The sequence below is a fragment of the Staurois parvus genome, unplaced genomic scaffold (assembly GCF_062004578.1).
Source record: "Staurois parvus isolate SC_StPar_1 unplaced genomic scaffold, SC_StPar_1.0 ptg000401l, whole genome shotgun sequence".
Taxonomy (NCBI): Eukaryota; Metazoa; Chordata; class Amphibia; order Anura; family Ranidae; genus Staurois; species Staurois parvus.
In genome coordinates, this window is record NW_028318197.1 from 586,123 (window position 1) to 606,073 (window position 19,951).

Consider the following 19,951-nt stretch of genomic DNA (forward strand, 5'->3'; position numbering starts at 1 on the left):
TCGCTGAGCTGCGAGAGTGTTACAGACACTCGGCTCCGCTTCAGCCAATGGTCCCTACATTCACAGACTGATTCTCCTGTCCCTTATATAATGGGTGGTAGGCAACAGTGGTTAGGCCTCCCCTCCCCCCCACGGTGATGGAACTCCAGGGTCCGGTTCCATGTGCGATTTCTGCGACCCTGGTAGATCCGCCACTGCATGACCACCCGCAATACAATCAATTACATTCCCAAGGCATGCTTACATGCAACTGGCGGTTTATGGTTACTGCATAAAATCATTTAAATAATCGACATTTCTCTTATTTTATGTACACTGTAGAACTAATAGATGCTAAAACACCATGCAGTGAATCATACAGGCCTACATATACGTGTAAATAATTTATTTGGCATACAAAAATGTACTTATACAGATTCTTTATATATTCTGTACTTATACAGTTAATTTATCTTTTCTGAAAATGATTACTCTTTCAGCTCTATTTCTATGTTTTAAGTAGCTGGGTATCATCACAAACCTCATACAGGCAGCTGCATCTTTTACATATCTGATTGTCATTAGTAACAATTTCATAGCTTTACTGTATCTGTGAAGCAGTCAATAAAATGGGATAAAAAAAAATGATCTTGTAAACTTAATGAAAAATATGTACATATAGGAGTGTTTTACAATATTTTGTTGGGGAAGGGGATTTTGATTCCATGCACATGCCTTATCTGGCTGGGTTATATTTTGCATATTCTGGATACTGTTGCATGGCTGTAGCATTGCATGGCTGGATGTTGTGGATAACACCATCACCTTTCTTTCCTCCAGACTGTATCCTTGAAGACCTAAAAAGATAGCTGATCCTTTCATGGAAGCAATAGGATCTACAGTAAAACTAATGCCGGTCTGGTTACAAACATTTTTGGTCAATATCGTTTTTGAAAAGACACACTTTTTGCAGATTGTTTTCAGTGGAGACAAGTGAGCTTTTGTGGTAACAACAGTCAGATCACATACAGTACATTAGACTTTGTAGACAACATGTAAAACACAGGTCTAGTCAATTAAAGAAAATAAGTGTCATCTTTCACAGACATTTTCAGTGAAGTGGTGCTTTCCAGACAGTGTCAGTAGAAAAGGTTTTACATAGATTGCAAAGTACATGTGCTGTCCACAATGCATTTTGTGAGAAATACCAGTGCAAAAACAAGTCAGTAATAGTTATTTGATTCCTACAGATTAGCTTGTGTAGCTGGTTTCAGTGCCTGAACATAATAAAACAGAAGTGCAGTGTGGAGAGGTATTCATAAAGAAAGCCCTTGACTACTGTAAATTAAAGTAGAACTAAAGTCAAAAAACTTTTTTTCATTTTGGATAGTGTAGGGGACGGTTATAGCACCTGTCAGTTTTTTTGTCATCTTTTGTCCCATTGGGGAGATTTACCTTCACTTCCTGTCCCATAGCCAAAACAGGCTACAGGATAGGGATAGAAAATCCCTGCAAATTAAGGAATCCCTTGGGGACCCCCAGGTCACCAAAACTAGTGTCCCCATTTCCCACTATTACTTTTCGGGGGACAACCCAATATTTGGCATTTACCATTATCATTGAAAGTAAAGAAAACAGGACAAATAATTTTTAGTGCTGTCTGTCCCTCAGTTAGTGAGAGTCACCCTCTCTGACAGGTGGTTTAATTGATCTCTACTCTATCCAAAGCAAAAAAAAAAAAAAAAAAAGTTTACCTTTAGTTACATTCTTTAATGTAAAAGTTTGCCTTTAATTCTATGCTTTGTACAATAAGACCATATATATTTTTATTAAATCGGAAACCGGTAGTTTTACTGTGGCCTTTTCCTTGCATAATTTTCTATATTTTCTACTATATTTATAATAAAAATGTTTCTCTGTAAAAATAAATATTTATTTTAGATAAGCATTGTGGTGTCTATATTTACCCACATAAACCTTTGGTCCACTCGATTCAAGTCCATTTTCACAGATAATTTGAGAACACTAGGATGCGGAATTAAATGTTGGATTTTCAATGTAATAATCACTAGGAGAAAGATTTAAAATATCCTCCAATGGGGGACCTTCATCTTCTGGAGGTATTTCGGCTTCAAACATACGCTGTAACAGGGCATCCACTGTTCTGTACCCTAAGGAAAGCAGCCACATGTACTTTAGGATTTAGAGTATATTTTTCCATCCTCTGACACAAATATTCTATCTATCTATCTATCTATCTATCTATCTATCTATATATATATATACACACACACACACACACACACATATATACATACATACACACACGCATACATTTAAACGCTAACACTGATCACACACTTTTCATAAATATAATATTTTTTATAACATTGATTTGTCTGCCATTAAAGCTGCTGAAATCGGATTTGTTGTTATGGGTCACTCCAGTTTTGTTAGTTTTATATTAATATCTCTCTCTGCTACACATGCTTACATTTTTATTTCCATCAGTAGTGGGGATTAATTTAAAATCATTTTCACAGAACCTTGCTTAGAATGAACAGCAGCTCAATGCAACCCCTTCATGGGGTCTCCCTGCTGCTGTCACAACGATTGATACAGCTCTCTGGCAAGTGTATGATTCCTTTATATGTTGATTTGCTTCAGGATGAAATTGCAGGAAAAATAAATAGCTTGTGAAACAAGTATTTTGCAGAAGTAAGCAAGTCTACTATGTGCAATGTCACTTTGAACAATAGAGAGGAGGCACAAAGACTATGAGGGTAACCTATGGCATGAGTGCCAAGTACAAAAGTGAGCCCCTCTAGAAACTGGACCAAGGGAGAGCAAAAACAGCCATGAAATAACATTTGCTTGCTAAAAGAGGTAGTTGAAGTACTTTTCAACATAAATGGAAGGAAAAGATAGAATTAGAACCTTATATATATATATATATATATATATATATATATATGTACACAACTGTCCTTTCTTCTGGCCCAAGGTACCAGGCTAATATTATTGTTAAACTGATAATTGCCCACATTAACTATTTCAAAAAAATCAGTTTCCTTTAATATCAAAATATCTGTGGGAGTTCACAAACTTATTGAATTGTACAGAGCATCCAGAAAGTATTCACAGTGCTTAACTTTTGCCACATTTTGTTATGTTACAGCCTTATTCCAAAATGGATTAAATTCATTTTTTTCCCCCAACATCCTACAAACAATACCCCATAATGACAACGTGAAATAAATTTGTTTTGATCAGTGGGAACAGGATGCACCGGAGCTCATTTTTGAGTGTCATGGCAAAGGCTTTGAATACTTATGTACATGTGTTTTTTTTCATCTTTTAATTTTAATAAATTGCAAAGATGTCAATACGAACTTATTTCATGTTGTCATTATAGGGTATTGCTTGTAGAATGTTGAGGAAAAAAATGAATTTAATCCATTTTGGAATAAGGCTGTAACAAAACAAAATGTGGCAAAAGTTAAGCGCTGTGAATAGTTTCTGGATGCGCTGTATATTGATCTTATACGGTAGCATTAGGTTTTTACCTTGGGGTAAACATAACCAACCAATGTCTAAAGAGTCTTACATGCATAGACTTTGCTAGCCATAGAGTGGATGGAGGAATAACAGCCACTGGCTATTGTACTCAAGCAGTTGCAATACCTGCGGGTGTTTTGGACCTGAACAGTTAGAACCAGGTGCTGTCGTTAGGGCCACCCACAGTTCAAATTTGTCCATTTGTTGAGTAGTATATGACCAGCTTAGGGGAAAATCAGGGATAAGACGTACATTAACCCCCCTCCCGTACAAGTGCACGGATACCCCCCACCCACCCAGTACTTATTTCACTGCTGAAGTGTACAAATCATATTATTCCTGATTAAAAAAAATACATACGTTTTGAAGCTATTCGAAACATCAATCCTTTTTGCTCTGTCTCTCCAAATGCTCCAGTATCATTTTCACAGTTCTCCATGTCTGCTAAGTTTCCAGAAAGATGATCCTCCCTTTGGAAAAATCAATACCACATAAGGTTTCTAGGTACATCGGGGTAGGCAACATTTTAAGCCTAGTGTGCCAAAAAACATTTATTTCTAAGTAACTGAGAGAGTCAGACACAAACAAAATTCATACTTCACACTCTTTCAGGAAAAGGAATATTTGGTAAGTAAATTGTAATAATAATAATAATAATAATAATAACAACAACATCATCAACAACAATCCCAAACACAAAATTGGTGGCAGTGATAGCAATAAGAACTCCCCCAACACTGTTGTTAAATATTGCAATGATAAACCACCAGGATTGGTGTCAGTGCAGCAAAATAAAACAGAATGAGGGGAAAGGAAAAGGATTACAGACAGCGTGTGGAGAAATGGGGGGAGCAGTATACTTACCTGCTTTGTGCAATGGTATTGCACAGAGTAGCCCTGATCCTTCTCTTCTAGGGTTCCCCGCTGGCGCTTCTGGCTTCCCCTCCATGCTGATTGGCCCCATAGCAAGTCGCTTGCTATGGGGGCACTCATGCAGGCTCGCTCTTGAACTGAGCTTTATGTGTCCATTGACACATATGGTGCAGCTTGGCCCCTCTCCCGCTTCCTCCTCACTGGCTGTGATTGACAGCAGCAGGACATTGGGCTTGGGTAAGTACAAAAAGAGGGCAGGGGGGCCTGCAAACAGAAGGTTTTTCACCTTAATGCATAGAATGCATGAAGGTTGAAAAACAAAAAAAGCTTCTGCCTTTAGAACCACTGTAAAGTGAATACATCTACACCAAGTTCTCCCATGCCTCTTATCAGTTTGCCTGCCCTTCTCTGCTATTTTTCCAGATCCTCCAATATACTTTTTATGAAATTATGCCCAAAATGGAACAGCATATTCTAGATAAGGTTTTACTCACTAATGATTTGTAGAGGGAGAAAACTGTCTCGGTCTCTCTCTGGAGTCTATACCTCTTAATACAAGAAACAATTTTGTTTGTTTTAGTGCAGCTTGGCATTGTATGCTATTAAGTCTATGATCTACCAGAACACCCAGATCCTTCTCCACCATTGACTCCTCCAGGTTCACTTTTCTTAGAATGTATGAAGTTTGTTTTTAGCCCCCAAGTGCAAAACTTTACATTTATCAACAGTAAACTTAATTTGCCACATAGTTGCTCAAACAGTGCACTGAGGTCTGCTTGTAAGTTGGAGATATATTGTAAGGATGTTATTCAACTACATAACTTGGTGTCATCTGCAGACACAGAAATGGTACTTTTAATCCTAAACTCTATATCCATTCTAGATAGGTTAAGAAAGGTGATATACAGTATATCTCAACATTTACATGCATATGGGTTTGCATCCTGGGTTTGTTCTATGTGAACTTGGTACAGCCAGCATGTCCGCTTCATCCCATCTTATGTATTGTTTAATACATATGATGCAGCATAATTTTTAAAATCTGATTAAACTCACGTTACAATCTCACTGTATAATCTAATTTAGATCTACCAACTATGTAGTACAAGGGTTGGATATAAACTGAATGGATAGTTTATGAACAATGTTGATGGGCTCTATTTATTTCAGATGGGTTTTTAATTTTCATACAAGTCTTTAAAAATGCAAAACCTGTTTGAAGCCAGTCAGAAGTCTGTCAACTGCAGGTTAGATGCACTTGTGGATGAATAATGAATGATCTTAGAAGTGTCTCAAACTAATGCCATCAACACAAGACCAAAGCCAGTTGACAAACACCCCGAACACACGATCAGAAAACCGTCCAAAAAATTGCACTTTTAAAGCGATTGCATGATAATCTGATCATTAGTACACAGCAATCGTTCCAAATTACTCAAAGGGCAACGCACAAAAAGTTTTTCTGTATGATGCCAGATCGTACGATTTTCGTTTACCTAGTACAGATTTCGTTCAAAAATACAAACACATTACATCACTTACGAATTTTTATTCTGTTGTACAAGAATTTTTGTAACTTTAGTAACTGCTGCACTTTTGATATGAGACTAGCATGCGAAAAAAAACAAAAACAAACGGGCGATCATTCGTCTGATATTCTCAATGTGTATACAGGACTTTAGGCAAGTCACTGTATTATACACAATACAGTATATCCACTTTAAGTCCAGGCCTTTTCTGAGATTTTTGATTACTTGCAAAAATCAGCTGTTATGCTAGAAAAGTTACTTAAAAAAAATATAAATGTTTGGCAGTTCTAAGTAGAGGCCCTAGAGAATAAAATGGTGGGGTTAGCAATTTTTATGTCACAAAGTATTTGCAAACAATTTTTTGGGGAAAAAATACACTAATGAATTTTAATGCACACAAACATGTAATACCCACATTTTTGGGTAAAATATAAAGAATGTAAATATCCCTTGTGACAACAATCAGCAGTGACAGGTACACTTTATGGAGAGATCTGGGGTCTTTAAAACCCCAGATGTCTCCTTTGCCCTTAAAAGCATCTGATTACACCAAGATAAGTGTGATCAGATACTGTCCCCATTTAAAAATGGTGCTGTTTAAATCCGGCAAAATTAGGAGTAACAAAATAGTAGTTGCTTCCAGTTTCCTATACCAGAGAGATGATCAGGGGCCTTCGGGTCTCTGATCACTTCTATAACAAGCCGCCTGAACCACCAGCTTCAGTGTCGGGCTCTCCGCCAAGACGGGAGAGCCCGGAGAGGCACCAGAAGATGCCAGGAGGGGGGACCCCTCTGCCGGCTGTAAAAAGCATTCCCGTGGCTAATTATCTACTAGGATTACTTTTACAAAACAAGAGACTCTCCTGGAGAAAAGAAATGACCCGGGTGATGCCCACCTGTAGCTGCAGGTATTATCCCGGTATACCACTTGAAAGAGCATGCACATTAGGCTGTCTTAGATATTATACAGTAGAGCTGGTAAATCTTAAATGGGGTTTCTCGTGACATCAGAATCCCCCTTTTTACATCATAGTCCTCAGTGCCCTCCCCAACCATGGATTAGCATCATACGTTTCCATGGTGCTGGTGACTGGCCCACCTGCACCATGAAAAGGCATGACACTGGTAAAAAATACTGGAGGAGCACGGCACTCCGACAACCTATGACAACATACCATGGTGCTGGGACACCCCAGCTGAGACAGCCAATTTACAGTGGCAGTTCAGTTTACTTAGCGGCTACAGGTGTCACTGGTTAGCCAGCTGATAGTTGCAGCTTGTGATTGCCTTTTTTTTTAGTAAAATGTAATTTTGCTGTACTTGAAACAGTCTGGTGCTTTAAAGCTGAACTTATCTAGGGAGTGTCATTTGTAACCAAAACCATACAAATTCTGAGGGCTGTCTATGCAATAGCTATTCAACCACTGGTTGGCCATTATAATACAATAAAATATATCCATTTTGTGGTTAGAAATAGTTATATAGTAAATATTTACAAATGCAAGTAATCTTGTATTTGCTTTGTCACTTACTCTTGCACAGCCATACCCAACTCCTGAATTTTGGTCTCAATAGTAGTTTCAACTTCACTTCTTTCCAACGAATACTCCACAAAAAAGGCTTCCAAAATAAATGCTACAAAGATGCTGAGAAATAAGAAATACATCAATATCTGTGATGGCAGTGGGTACATAAAAAAAAAATCTTAAAATGATCTTTCATTGTTGGATTACTTTTCCACCTAAAGAGCGGTCATTACATATACAAACTAAATTTGACCAAGAAGTGTTGCATTATGTATGCTAGCTTGAGTTGTTCTATTCACACATGATGCTATTATGCCTAAAGAACATGAAGTCCTAAATAGATGACACAGAGTTTCCTTAAACATTACATAATATAAACAACTGACATTTTTTTTCATAAAATAGGATTCTGTTTCCTGGAATACAAGACAGGACCCAGACTTTCTAAAATGATTATGCCTGGGACTTCCAAAAAGCTGTCTAACGGAGGGGTGGGCAAAGCAGGAAACAATGCCAACAGGCCCACAAAACATATAGGTGAAGGACTTGACAGACTCTGATAGCAACTTGACGCACCCTACACCTGAAAACTGTGAAAACTGGCATCAGAGAAGACTTGAACATCCAATGGAAAGAAGGAAGGACAGACAATATCCTGATTGAAAGGTGGGAGGCAGAGACCACCTTTGGGAGAAAGGAGGTCTTAGGTCTCAAAACAACCTTGTCCTTGTGTAACTAAAAAAGGGAAAGGCAGAGGGAGGGAGAGGGGGAGAGAAGTGAGACGGGGGAGCAAGAGGCAGAGTGGGGGAGTGAGAAAGAGAGAAAGAAAAAGAGCACACTACTATCATGTGACACATTCACATGGAACCTTAGCTTTCTGTTGAGAAAACAAAAAAACTGAGGCTAGCTGGGAGTGGATGGGGTTATATAGGGAGTTAATGATGCAGCCTCCTATTTTTGCCAGAGCCCAATCACCTGACAGGAGCTGCATAAACCCCAGTTGTGATGATTTAAGGACACCTGTGTCCTGTTGAGTACGACCAGGAAATACAGTTTTAACCTTTTTGCATCTAGGTGCTGCTGATCTTCTCCAACCTCTCAGACACTTCTTGTGCACTCATTCCAGCATCACATAATTTTTCCAATCTGGCATCTTGATGTCAAAAACAGATGGCCATGCCAGTACAATTTGTGGTGTAATGGTTGGGGAGCTTTTGATGAATACTTGTGGCAGTCAATGCATTTTGCCATGTTATTACTACAGACAGGTCCCCTCTCACACTAGACCAGAATATTAAAGACCTGGGACCCTGAAGACCCAGTGTGTTGTGAGAGAAATTTTAGATCAGTAAATAGGTCTTGTAAGATTTTAATTTTAAATAAATGTATAGCTTAGGTACAGAAGATGGAGTGGTAGACCTCTTTCTCTACCTGGAGGTAAGATAAATGTGCTTTAAAAATACTGCAGCTATTGGCTATTTTTAATACAACTTTGTAAAAGTTAATATTTTATTCTAGAGTTGTGCTTTCCAGTGTCCATATGTGATGTCTAATAGTAGATCAGGCTCTAGAGTTTCCCTAGTTTGTTGCTGGTGTTTGCTTCTTGTCACAGAAAATGACTGAAAGCAAAGTCTTAAAAATATTTCATATACGATTCCGAAATTTGACGTGTCAAGTAATATCACATTTTCAAAGGAAAATGGGGAATAAATTTAACCTACATAAACAGTATATAGAAAACTGTAAAACTTACTTGATTATCATGATGACAACAACCACATGGAATAGAATAAAATAAAGTTTAGCTGCTGGATGGGTTACCAGAGAAAACCCAGTGGCGATAAGTACAATGTTAAGAAGCGCAACATCAAAATGTAAATATGATATATTTTAAAACATGCAGTTATACTGAAAAAATGTTTATGACAATCTTACCTCCCCCAAATTTCTACCTCATGTTTTTTTCCACAACATTACTTGTCCTTTATCTGTTTACTAAACAAAACATGCACAGAGAGGGAAGTTCACAATGCAACAACATTCTACATAGGGGTAGATTTCTGCACGTCGAAATACATTGATGCTTTCATGCACTATAAATGCCAAAAATGGCCATGCTTCATGATATTCTCTTATTATGATTAAAGCCCTACTCTGGGATAATTTAAAGTGGACCTTTAAAGAAGATCTGCAATACTATAGGGATCATCTACTTATGTTAATAGTGCCTAAGATGGTACTCTGAAAAATCACAGCAGTATATCCTCAGGGTGATTAAGGCACTGTGTCTCTAAATGCATTCTAAAAGGCAAAAATTTTGTTGATGCTTAACAAATAATTCAGTATCCTCATGGTTTATTCCATATTTATTAAAAATCAGACTTTGCTTTGGATTCTTGATTCAACAAAAATGTAAATATTAAAACAAACTAAAATGGCATGAACAAAAATTATGGGACCCTTAACCTAAAATTATATTGCACAACCTTTGGATTAAATGACAGCAAACAAGTGATTTCTGTAGATCTCGGTGAGACCTCTACACATACCAACAGATATTTTGGTCCACTATTCTTGAGCAAAATTGCTCCAGCTCCTCAGGTTTTAAGGGTGCTTTTCCATACTGTGTGTTTCTGCTCTTTCTATAGATGTTCACTAGGATTCAGAGAAGGGCTCATCGAAGGCCACTTTAGAATAAGCCAATGTTTTTTTCTTAGCCATTATTGGGTAATTTTAGCTCTGTGTTGTCATTATGGTGTTGGAAAACCCATGTCATGAAACAGGGCTTCCTGACTCTGGACAGTATGTTTCACTCCAGAATTCCCGAAGTCTTTAGATTTTATTGTGCCATGTATATTCTTTGAATGTTTCATATTTTTTATTTGTAAACACACCTCCATTTTCGTCTAAAGGACATTTTCCCGGAAGTATTGTTGCCAGCCAATCAGGCTTTTTTAGGTTTTTCTTTTAACAGTTTGAGGTGATTGTAGCCATATTAGTGCACTTGTGACAGAAACAATTGAGTACTGTCCATGATACTTTTTTTTATTGGAGGTGCAGCTGTATGATCCGTGATATTAAAGATCCCTTGTGTGTGTGACACTTTTTGATGGATTGATTTGGTTGCTCAGTTTGCATCGATTTTTATTGCAAGGTTAGCTTCCATTATATGTGACTTCATGATCAGAATGAAGTTTCCTGTTGATTAGTTTATGTCTGAGGTTGGGTGGTTGTCTGAAAGCCAGTATTGGGGGTTGCTGGAATATTTCTTTTAGAATTTCATTCTCTGTTATGATGAGTTGCAAATGTTTGATGATCTTTCTTATCCCGTCTAGTGCTGGATTGAATGTGATTACTAGAAGTACATAGACATTTGTTTTTTTCTCTTTGTACTGAAGTAGATTTTCTCTTCAGGTTTTCAAGGCTGTGTTTATACTTCAATAAAAAGAGAAAAAAAAAACAAATAACCGTGTACCTCTAGTAACCACAAACAATCCAGCACTAGAAGGAATAGGAAAGATCAAAAATTTACAACCCATCATAACAGATGATGAAACTCTGAAAGAAATTTTCCAGCAACCCCCAATACTGGCTTTCACACAACCACCCAACCTCAGAAATTCTGATCATGAAGTCACATATAATGGAAGTAAACCCTGCAATAAAAATAAATAAATAAATAAATGCAAACTGCAACAAAATCAATCCATCAAAAAGTGTCATACACACAAAATGGGTCTTCAAAATCACCAGATCATACAGCTGCACCTCCAGTAAGTTGTGCAGCTCATCCAGTGCAATAAATGTAGCAAAAGGATGCTATGTTGGTGAAACAGACAAGAAGTTGTAAACAAGGATGAATTTGCACAGCCACACCATCAGGGCACAAAAGGAAGATAGTTTCCTATACCTACAGGACATCCTTTCTCACAACCCGACCACACTATGGAAGACCTCAATGTCTTTGTTCTTAAAGGGAATTTCAAAACTAATCAAGAAATGAAAACTTTTGAACTAAGAATGATAGTTCTTTTTGACACAAAATATAATGGTCTAAATCCAGACCTGGGTTTTCTAAATCACTATCCAACAGTTTTACGACCCCCTCTGTGACGGTCTTCACCCCCCAGTCTATAACTCTTTCTCTGTCTTATCCCACCAACTATGCCAGTTCAATTACTATTGCTGTGTAGATGTTTTTTTATACATATATATATATGTTTTTTTTGTTTTTTTTTTTATTAGACATTGCCTTATTTTAACATTCTGCTAAAACTTTGTGTATCAGTACTGCTTAGACCTTGAAAAAGGGGATGCACCCGAAAGCTTGTCCTGAAAAATTGTATGTTAGTGCAAATAAAAAAAGTATCTTGGACAGTGCTCAATAGTTTCTTTCAACAGTGGAGTCCTCCTGGGTCTTATTGCTTTCAGACCACTATCGTGCATAAATGCATGGTGTGTTCAAACACTGATGTGCCCTAATTTTGGGGTTCAGCCTTGTATCTCTTTGAAAGTTGTCCTTGGCTCTTTTTCTACCATTCACCCTATGCTTTTGTTCCATCTGGGGTCAATATTCTTCTTGGGGCCATTCCCAAGGCAGTCGGCTACACTTGCATATACCTTAAACATCTTAATATTTGTAACTGTAGTCACAGGAGCATAAAGCTGCTTGGAGATGGTCTTTTAGCCCAGTGTATTTCAAGCTTTTTTCAATCAAGGTACCCTTTAAAATTCTGCACAATCTTAAGGCGCCCATTACAAAATGTAAAAAAAACTAAACTAATAGTTTTACAGAACACAGCAGCATCTGCACATTTAGCAAACTGGCACTGACTAGTATTCCATGGTTTCCCTTCTCCCTCAGTTACTCTCTCTCTCTCAGCTAGTGTGACCCCAGTGCTTTCAGAGCAGGCCAGGGGAGCAGCAAGCAAGGATGCTGTGTAGGTGCTCGATGTCCTCCTTATAGACTGAGATAATTATTTGTTATGTCACCAGCACCTAGAAAGTTGTAATGGTGCACAATGAAAACCTGTGGTTTTGTGTAACAAAGGTAGGCTTCATCCACCTGCTGGCTTGCACACAATGTTTGGGCAATTTTTAGGCATTTGGTTAAAGGCACCCCTGAAGAAACCTGAAGGCACCCCAGGGTGCCTGGGTACTGTTTTAGCCTATACTTTTGACATGCTGTTCTATAATTTTCTTCTGATCTTTGCAAATAAACTCTGCTGTGCTTTCTCAGGTCCATGTTCAGTGTGGTGATGATACCAAACAGCAGAGTAAATACTTTTTCCCATTAAATAGGCTGATATAATTTACCTCTTTTCACGCTTTTTCTTTCCTCTATGACATACCAAAGCTGTGCTGGTATACATACTAAAACTGCTTTTAATTCAGGATTTAATTCACAGTTCAGGAGGAATGAAGCATTGTTTCAATGAGCTGTAAGGGTACCAACACATTTTTTCATGTCTGTATAAGGCACCAACAGACAATGCTGAAAAAGGTTAGAAAGTATTAGCTAGATTTATTCCAACTAGAGTAGCTAGAGATGGAACAATACTTGCTATCAATGTTATCCACTCGTCTCTTTCAGAGACTAATCACACTTTTATCCTTTCTACAGATGCAGAAAAATCCTTTGATAGGGTTGACTGGACCTTCATACGTCTCACTTTAGAGTTTATAGGCTTAGGTCCATGTATATGATCTTGGATCAATACCCTCTATTCAAATCCCTCAGCCCAGGTTTGCCTTAATGGTACTCTCTTTCTTCCTCTTTTTCTATTATAAATAGAACTCGACAGGGATGTCCACTATCTCCACTCATTTTCATATTAACATTAGAACCCTTCCTGAGAGCTGTTTGAGAAAATCCAGACAATACTGGAATGTTTTACGGGAATTGTGAACATACAATTTCAGCATATACAGATGACTTACTTTTCTTTCTTAGTACGCACATTACCAAATTTACCAAACCTGATTGTGGAATTTAAACAATACAGGAACTTATCAAACTTTCATATTAACTATCAAAAATCTGCAGCCTTAAATCTCACTATCCCAAAAAAATACACTTTGTAATCTACAGATAATTTTCCATTTCAAATGGGCCTCATCCCACATAATATCTAATAATAATATCTAAGTATTTTACTACCCTCAAACCTATCTGCTTTATTACACACTTAATTTCTATCCGTTACTTTCCACATTTTGCTCTGAACTGTTCTCCTGGTCTTCTTGTCATTTTTCTTGGACGGGCAGCTGTAATGTTTTTTGTTTTTTTTTTAAAAAGAATGTACTCCCCAGGATTCTTTATCTATTTCAAACAATTCTGATAAACATTCCAACTTACTTTTTCAAACTGTTACAATCCATTTTTACCAAATTTATTTAAATTTCCAAACCTGTCAGGATTAAACATAGTATTCTTCAAAGACCAAAAACTCCCCAACATTAAACTTTACTATTTAGCTGCTCAACTTTCAAGAGCCATAGATTGGTGTATTCTGATGTTAAACAATGGGTATCCATCCACAGAACAATCTTTTTTTTCAATTCCCCTCCCTGCTCTCCTATGAAGCCCAATACTTCCACAATCGATTCTACATACTCACCCCACCATTATAACCACGTGGAAACACAAAATGTTTTTTTTTTTTATTAAATATGGGATCTCCCCCTTCCCTTCTCCACTTCTACTGATTTTAGGCCATCCTAAATTCTCTCCTGGTAGAAGAGATAAAACTTTTCGCACATTAATAGCTAAAGATAAATATCTCGCATTCCAATTTATATAAAATTCGGCTTGGTTGTCACCAGAGCAAATGTCATCTGACCCCTTTTGCTTCAATTAGACCATTACAGATCCTTCAAATCTCAAATTTTCTATGCTCTTTACCAAATGCTGTTTCATTTATCCACTAACTTACGACATTTGAACAAGTATGCCAGGCAACGCGACCTTTTCTTCATGCACTTTCCTTTTCCCATAAAATCTTACTTTCTGATTCATTACAACAGAATCCAAAATTTATAGAAAAATGGGAACAGGATCTGGATATTAAATTTACACCTCAGGCTAGATCTAAATTAGTTACATTATCAATTCGCTCATCTATAAGTAATCGACACCAAGAATCTGGATATAAATTACTTTCTCGTTGGTATTGTACTTCTAAATTATTACATTCAATATACCCACTTATTTCATACTCCTGCTAGCGAGGCGACAATCAACAGGCAGATCTGTTACATATCTTCTGGACTTGTCCCTGTCTTAATGATTTCTGAACCAAGGTACATAATGTCGCTCAGAAATTCACCAATCATATTATTCCTGAAGATCAAGTTTTTGCCTTCTACATCATAATGACATACCTCTTAAAATAAAATTAAAAAATTTAGTCATTATTAATTTAGTAAATGCAGCCGATCCTGAATCCCAGTTCTTTGGAAATCCTCATTGCCTCCCACCAAGCGATAGTCGTTTCGTCAAATTCATGATATCGAACACATGGAAAATCTTACTAATTTTCTCAAAAATACAACCAAAAATGTCACAATATATGGTTCTGCTGGAAGAACTTCTCCCATTCTGACGAATATAATAACAGATTCTTCCCCCTCCTCTTTGGGGAGCCCTTGATGAATATTAACTTTATTTGTATATCTTATAGATATATTGACATTTATATCCTCATGGTTGGATTAGGGGTTTTCACTTCCCTTCCACCCCTCCTCATTTTCCCTACTCCTCCCTTTCCCCATCTCACCCCTCCCCCTTCCTTTGTTTGTTCTGTTATTTGTTTATTTTTATTTTTCCTCTACTCCCCAGTTTTATGGTATTTTAATTCAGTATTCATCATGTTATCTTATGTTTATGTTAGCACTATGTACTTTCATTTCATTATTAATACAGTGACTTTTTCCTTTCTCTTTTATTCATATGTTATTGTTCTTATTGAATATGATTTTATATATATTATATATATATATATATATATATATATATATATATATAAATAAATAAATCTTCCCTGCATTGTAAAATTGTATAAGCTTTAAATAAAAGAATGTATAAAAAATAAATAAATAAATTAGCTATTCACTACTGTATCCTTTTTAATAACCCTAATGTCAAACAGCATCTCCCACAGTCTAATTTATGGGCTAAACATGAATGGTCACAAGAGGCAACTGTCCACAGTTAGAAACTTAGCACCAGATGTTTGAGAGTTATGTGCATCCTTTTCCCATTATCACCATAAAAAAGCTGTTTCAAGAGTTGTTTATAGCTGAATTCCAACCTAAAGGTGTGTACAGACGGATTAAAATTTGGCAGGTTTTTCTTACGATCTGTGTGTGGCCATCCCTGTTTGACAGAAGTTGATCACTAGATTAATGGCCACACTGGAAAACTTTCAACAATCAGCAGTTGCAATCACTGACCAGTGTATTCTGTCAGTTAAAAATCCCCGATGTCAGAATACAATGTTGCAGTGGGGATAATTTCCTTATCCATCATGCTTGTGTGATAAGGGAATCCTATCATTTTTATTTGTTCAATGCGCTAGCTGAATGGAGAGAACCCCCCCCCCAAAAAAAAAACCCACGTACACCCAGCTCTATTTTTAAGCTGGCCATACACTTATAGATTTTCTTTAAAAAATTTTCATTTCAAGAATATTCGTTTGATTTTCTAATCATTAGTGGGGTCAAATCGATGTTCATTTTCAACAGCAGTGATGAGAAAATTCAAAGGGGCAGGAAAGAAAACGTTTCTCAATCAAAAAATTTTAGGCCAGTGTATGTGGTTATCGTTCAGAAATTGCATTCATTTTACAATCGAATGGTAAAAGCACAAGACAATTTTCGAACAACATTCATTCATTCATCGAATATTCAAAGAATTTTCGTACAACTTTTCATATGAATATTCTCATCCGAAAATCTACAAGTGTATTGCCGACTTTAGTCTTGTACAGGTTACTCTCCCCTTCTAAAAATTGCTTATGCTGATTTAATTGCACACTCTGGGATTCTCAGTGTGCAATAGAAGCTGCAGGTGGTCAGTCCACCCCATTTTCTGGCTGGAGGACATTCAGCACCATATAGCACACTTTCCTCGCCAGCTTTATGGTCTCTGGTCTTTTTGTTCATTGTATTCAATCATAGTGGCTCAGCACCACTTGGGCGTTACAGCACAAATGCACCCTGTCTAGCAATGTCCACTCCTCCACATTAGCATCCACCTATCAATGCATTTTGATATTGGCATAACCACTCCCGAAGAGCAAGCACACGTACTGGGGCAGGATGCTGTAATGCATTCAGGAAACTATGTACAGCACCCTGCTGGCCCCTTCCACCTGCCATGCTCTGACTGCACTGAATCAAGAAGCACGAAGACCCATTGGTAACATCACTTGGTTTAAAATAAGGTATGTAATGAAAACCGTAAAGCTTTTAGTATGTTAATAAGGAGGTAAGGAGGAACCAGGGATGGCAAAAATATAAGTAGATTAAAATGTCAGCTTTAAAAGCAAATCAGAATTAAAGGATATTATGCCACTGGTTGACGACAGTCAGCTCCACTAATACAATGAACGCGTATCCTATGTTATTGAAGTTATTTTTGCAGTACTTGCTTTTAGCAAAAGCAGAGTCCCTCAAGACGATGGTTCCACACACCGGTGCAAAAGGGTCTGTGGAATTTTCAGGAAAGAAACTAATTTTGTCCTTGAAGACTTCCATTCCAATAACAGCAAACACATAATATATAACCTATGGAGGCATAAGCAAGATTAACATACTGACAAAAATAGAAACTTGCTCTATGTATGTACACACACACACACACACACACACACACACACACACACACTCTGCCAAGACTCAAACATGTCCAAGCACTGTTTTTAAGATTTGTAAAATAAAAAGTGGATAATAAGGAATACTGGTAGAAATGGAAATTAAAAATCAGACTGGTGGATTTTACATCAATTTCATATGGTTTCATCTGAATATTCACTGCAAAAAATTGGCAGCTGTATTTTAACACTGTGCACATCATCATTTTTTTTGTACTGCCCTACAAGCCAATTGATGCTCAAATTACAGTAACATAATACAAGCAATCATATTTTAAAATTCCATCCTATTTTGAAAAAGATCTTTGTTTATGCCTACTAAGAAACTAAGTCATTGCGGAGAGCATGTAGAAAATACAAATTATATTCTCAAGCCATTTTTTTATATGCAATAAATTTTTACTGAGCATATACGTCCAAAAAGAACATGTCAAAGCTAATTTTTTGTGTGTAATCACTTTCCTTCTCCAGTATTAACAGTATCTGGTTTACAAAAGTTGACCAAAGAAAAAAATAGAACTGTGGAGCAGCTACCTATTGCAGCCAATTGGATTCCATGTTTGAGTTCCTGGGGAATACAAATGATCCCTGACTGCTTTTTCTCCACATACCTTTGCTCCACATTATATCAGTCCAATATTGGAGAATTATGATATTACAATAAAAGATATACTTATGTTGAGATAATTCTAACAATGTTAACATAACAAAACCACCTACAAAAATAATACCGCAAAATGTCAGCATGGAAGGTAGGATGTTGATCAGTGTATTCATGATGACTCGAAACCTGTATAAAAGAGGAGTCCATGCAAATCGTTTACTTCACAAGCTAGAATAAGTAGAATACATTGTGATATATTTGAAATTTAAAACCTGTAAAACTTTATAGAGATATCTTATTCTTGGGTTATCTCCCATAAAGGCTACTTTTACCTTACAATTTCACACACAAAACTGATTGCAAATGCTCAGGTTGTGATGTTGCAAGAGGACGGCCAGCAGGAAGGTATAACACACCTAATTACCACCTGGCTGGGTATTGGTCAAATCATTCTGCATTGGCTCCACAGTGTTCTAAATCCATATTCATTTCCTTCATTTGTTAAATGGCTCTAACTCCAAGATCCCCATTCCTCACCAGTCAAAATCTTATTTAGAGATTGAGAAGAGATGTGATTGAATGATGCCACATTATTGTACATTAATATTTGGAAGCTGCATCCCCATTAAATGGTTATTACAGATCTGGATATAAAAATTTAATAAAAAACAGAAAGCATATATGCATGCACAAGCCTATGTGAGTATTCAACATATAGATAGAAGCTATAGATACCTCTGAATACTGTCAATGATCCTGATGAGTCGGAGAACCCTGAGAATGAAGACAATGTCTAGGATCTGCTGGCTGTTGTACGGACTCCCTGTGGAGAAATAAACTCAGCAGGTAAATGTTAGTAAAATCCATCTGAAACTGTAAAGCTGACTATACACTGATCGAAATTCAGTAGAGACTGACTGCATTTTAATCAGTCTTTGGCCATCCCCACTTGACAAAAAAGTCAATCATTTGATTGAATTCTGTCAAAAGGGACATGCTAGAAAATGCACATTCTGAAAGCTTCCAGTTGTGGCACATAATAGGAAGAGTTAAGAAATGATAGGGATGTCACTTATTAGTGAACAAGCCCAACTATAAAAAAAACTATTTTCGATCAGTCAAAATGCTACTGTAAGAGTAATCTGCTCTGCATACACATCACTTTGGGCCCATTTACAGCTATTCACACATGAATGAATGGGCCCTATTAATATCCCTTTAAAAACACACAAAACTACAGCACCAAATGTGATCCAGCCACATAGAAATTAATCAGACTTTTACTTCTAAAATATTTTTTATGCAGAAAGCGTTAAGAGGCCCTTAATCCATTACAAACCACTGTACAAGGTGTTTGTGTATCAACAAAATACATATTGCAATTACAAACAATAACTTGTAATTTATATACATTTATGAAATACACATAACATGGATAAGTACTAAAAATAGAATAAATTAAAGTCAATATTTCAATTTAAACACAATATGAGATGTAGTTCTAAAATATTTGCATAGCTATTTATCCAGTAAAACCGCTGGTACATTTGTTTTTTGCCAATGGGGCAAAATCAAATGTTCTCTTTCCATTTCCTTTACAGGTCAAATATCATTCATTCATAAAAAATAGAGTGGTTTGGGAAAATACTGCATTAGGGCCAATGGATGAAGCTGAGGATCAAAGGAAATACTTATTCACTATGATCCTTGTTTTAAACTGCATTGTGGATCTCATACCAATTAGCACTATTCAAAGTATCAAATGTATGTAAACTCTAACAATGGACTTCAGTTATTTGCTCCCTTTTGGGCCTACTGGACATTTGTGTAAAATTTCTGAATGCCTTTGGAGAAAAGCAGTGTAAAAAACACACCTAAAACTGCATTTTGCACCTTTGTTCAGGAACATCAGGTATTTGGGTGTTCATTAGTTTCACTGGCCAAAATATTAATTTATTCTGGTCACTTAAATGAACGCTCAAGGGCCAAACATGTCTGGCCTTTAGG

General features: G+C 36.8%; 1 protein-coding gene across 1 annotated transcript in view; it reads right to left on the reverse strand.

Moving 5' to 3' along the window:
- Positions 1-370: 370 nt before the first annotated feature.
- Positions 371-19,951, reverse strand: part of LOC149455264 (two pore calcium channel protein 1-like) — a 75,924-nt gene continuing 56,343 nt past the window's right edge. Inside the window, exons 13-19 of the mRNA XM_089686496.1 lie at positions 18,680-18,767; positions 18,061-18,130; positions 17,035-17,254; positions 9,219-9,309; positions 7,472-7,585; positions 3,898-4,007; positions 371-2,150 (exon numbers count right to left, since the gene is read on the reverse strand). Of these exons, the coding sequence (XP_089542622.1) occupies positions 2,005-2,150; positions 3,898-4,007; positions 7,472-7,585; positions 9,219-9,309; positions 17,035-17,254; positions 18,061-18,130; positions 18,680-18,767 (839 nt within the window). The 3' untranslated portion in view covers positions 371-2,004. The remainder of the gene's footprint in view (positions 2,151-3,897; positions 4,008-7,471; positions 7,586-9,218; positions 9,310-17,034; positions 17,255-18,060; positions 18,131-18,679; positions 18,768-19,951) is intronic.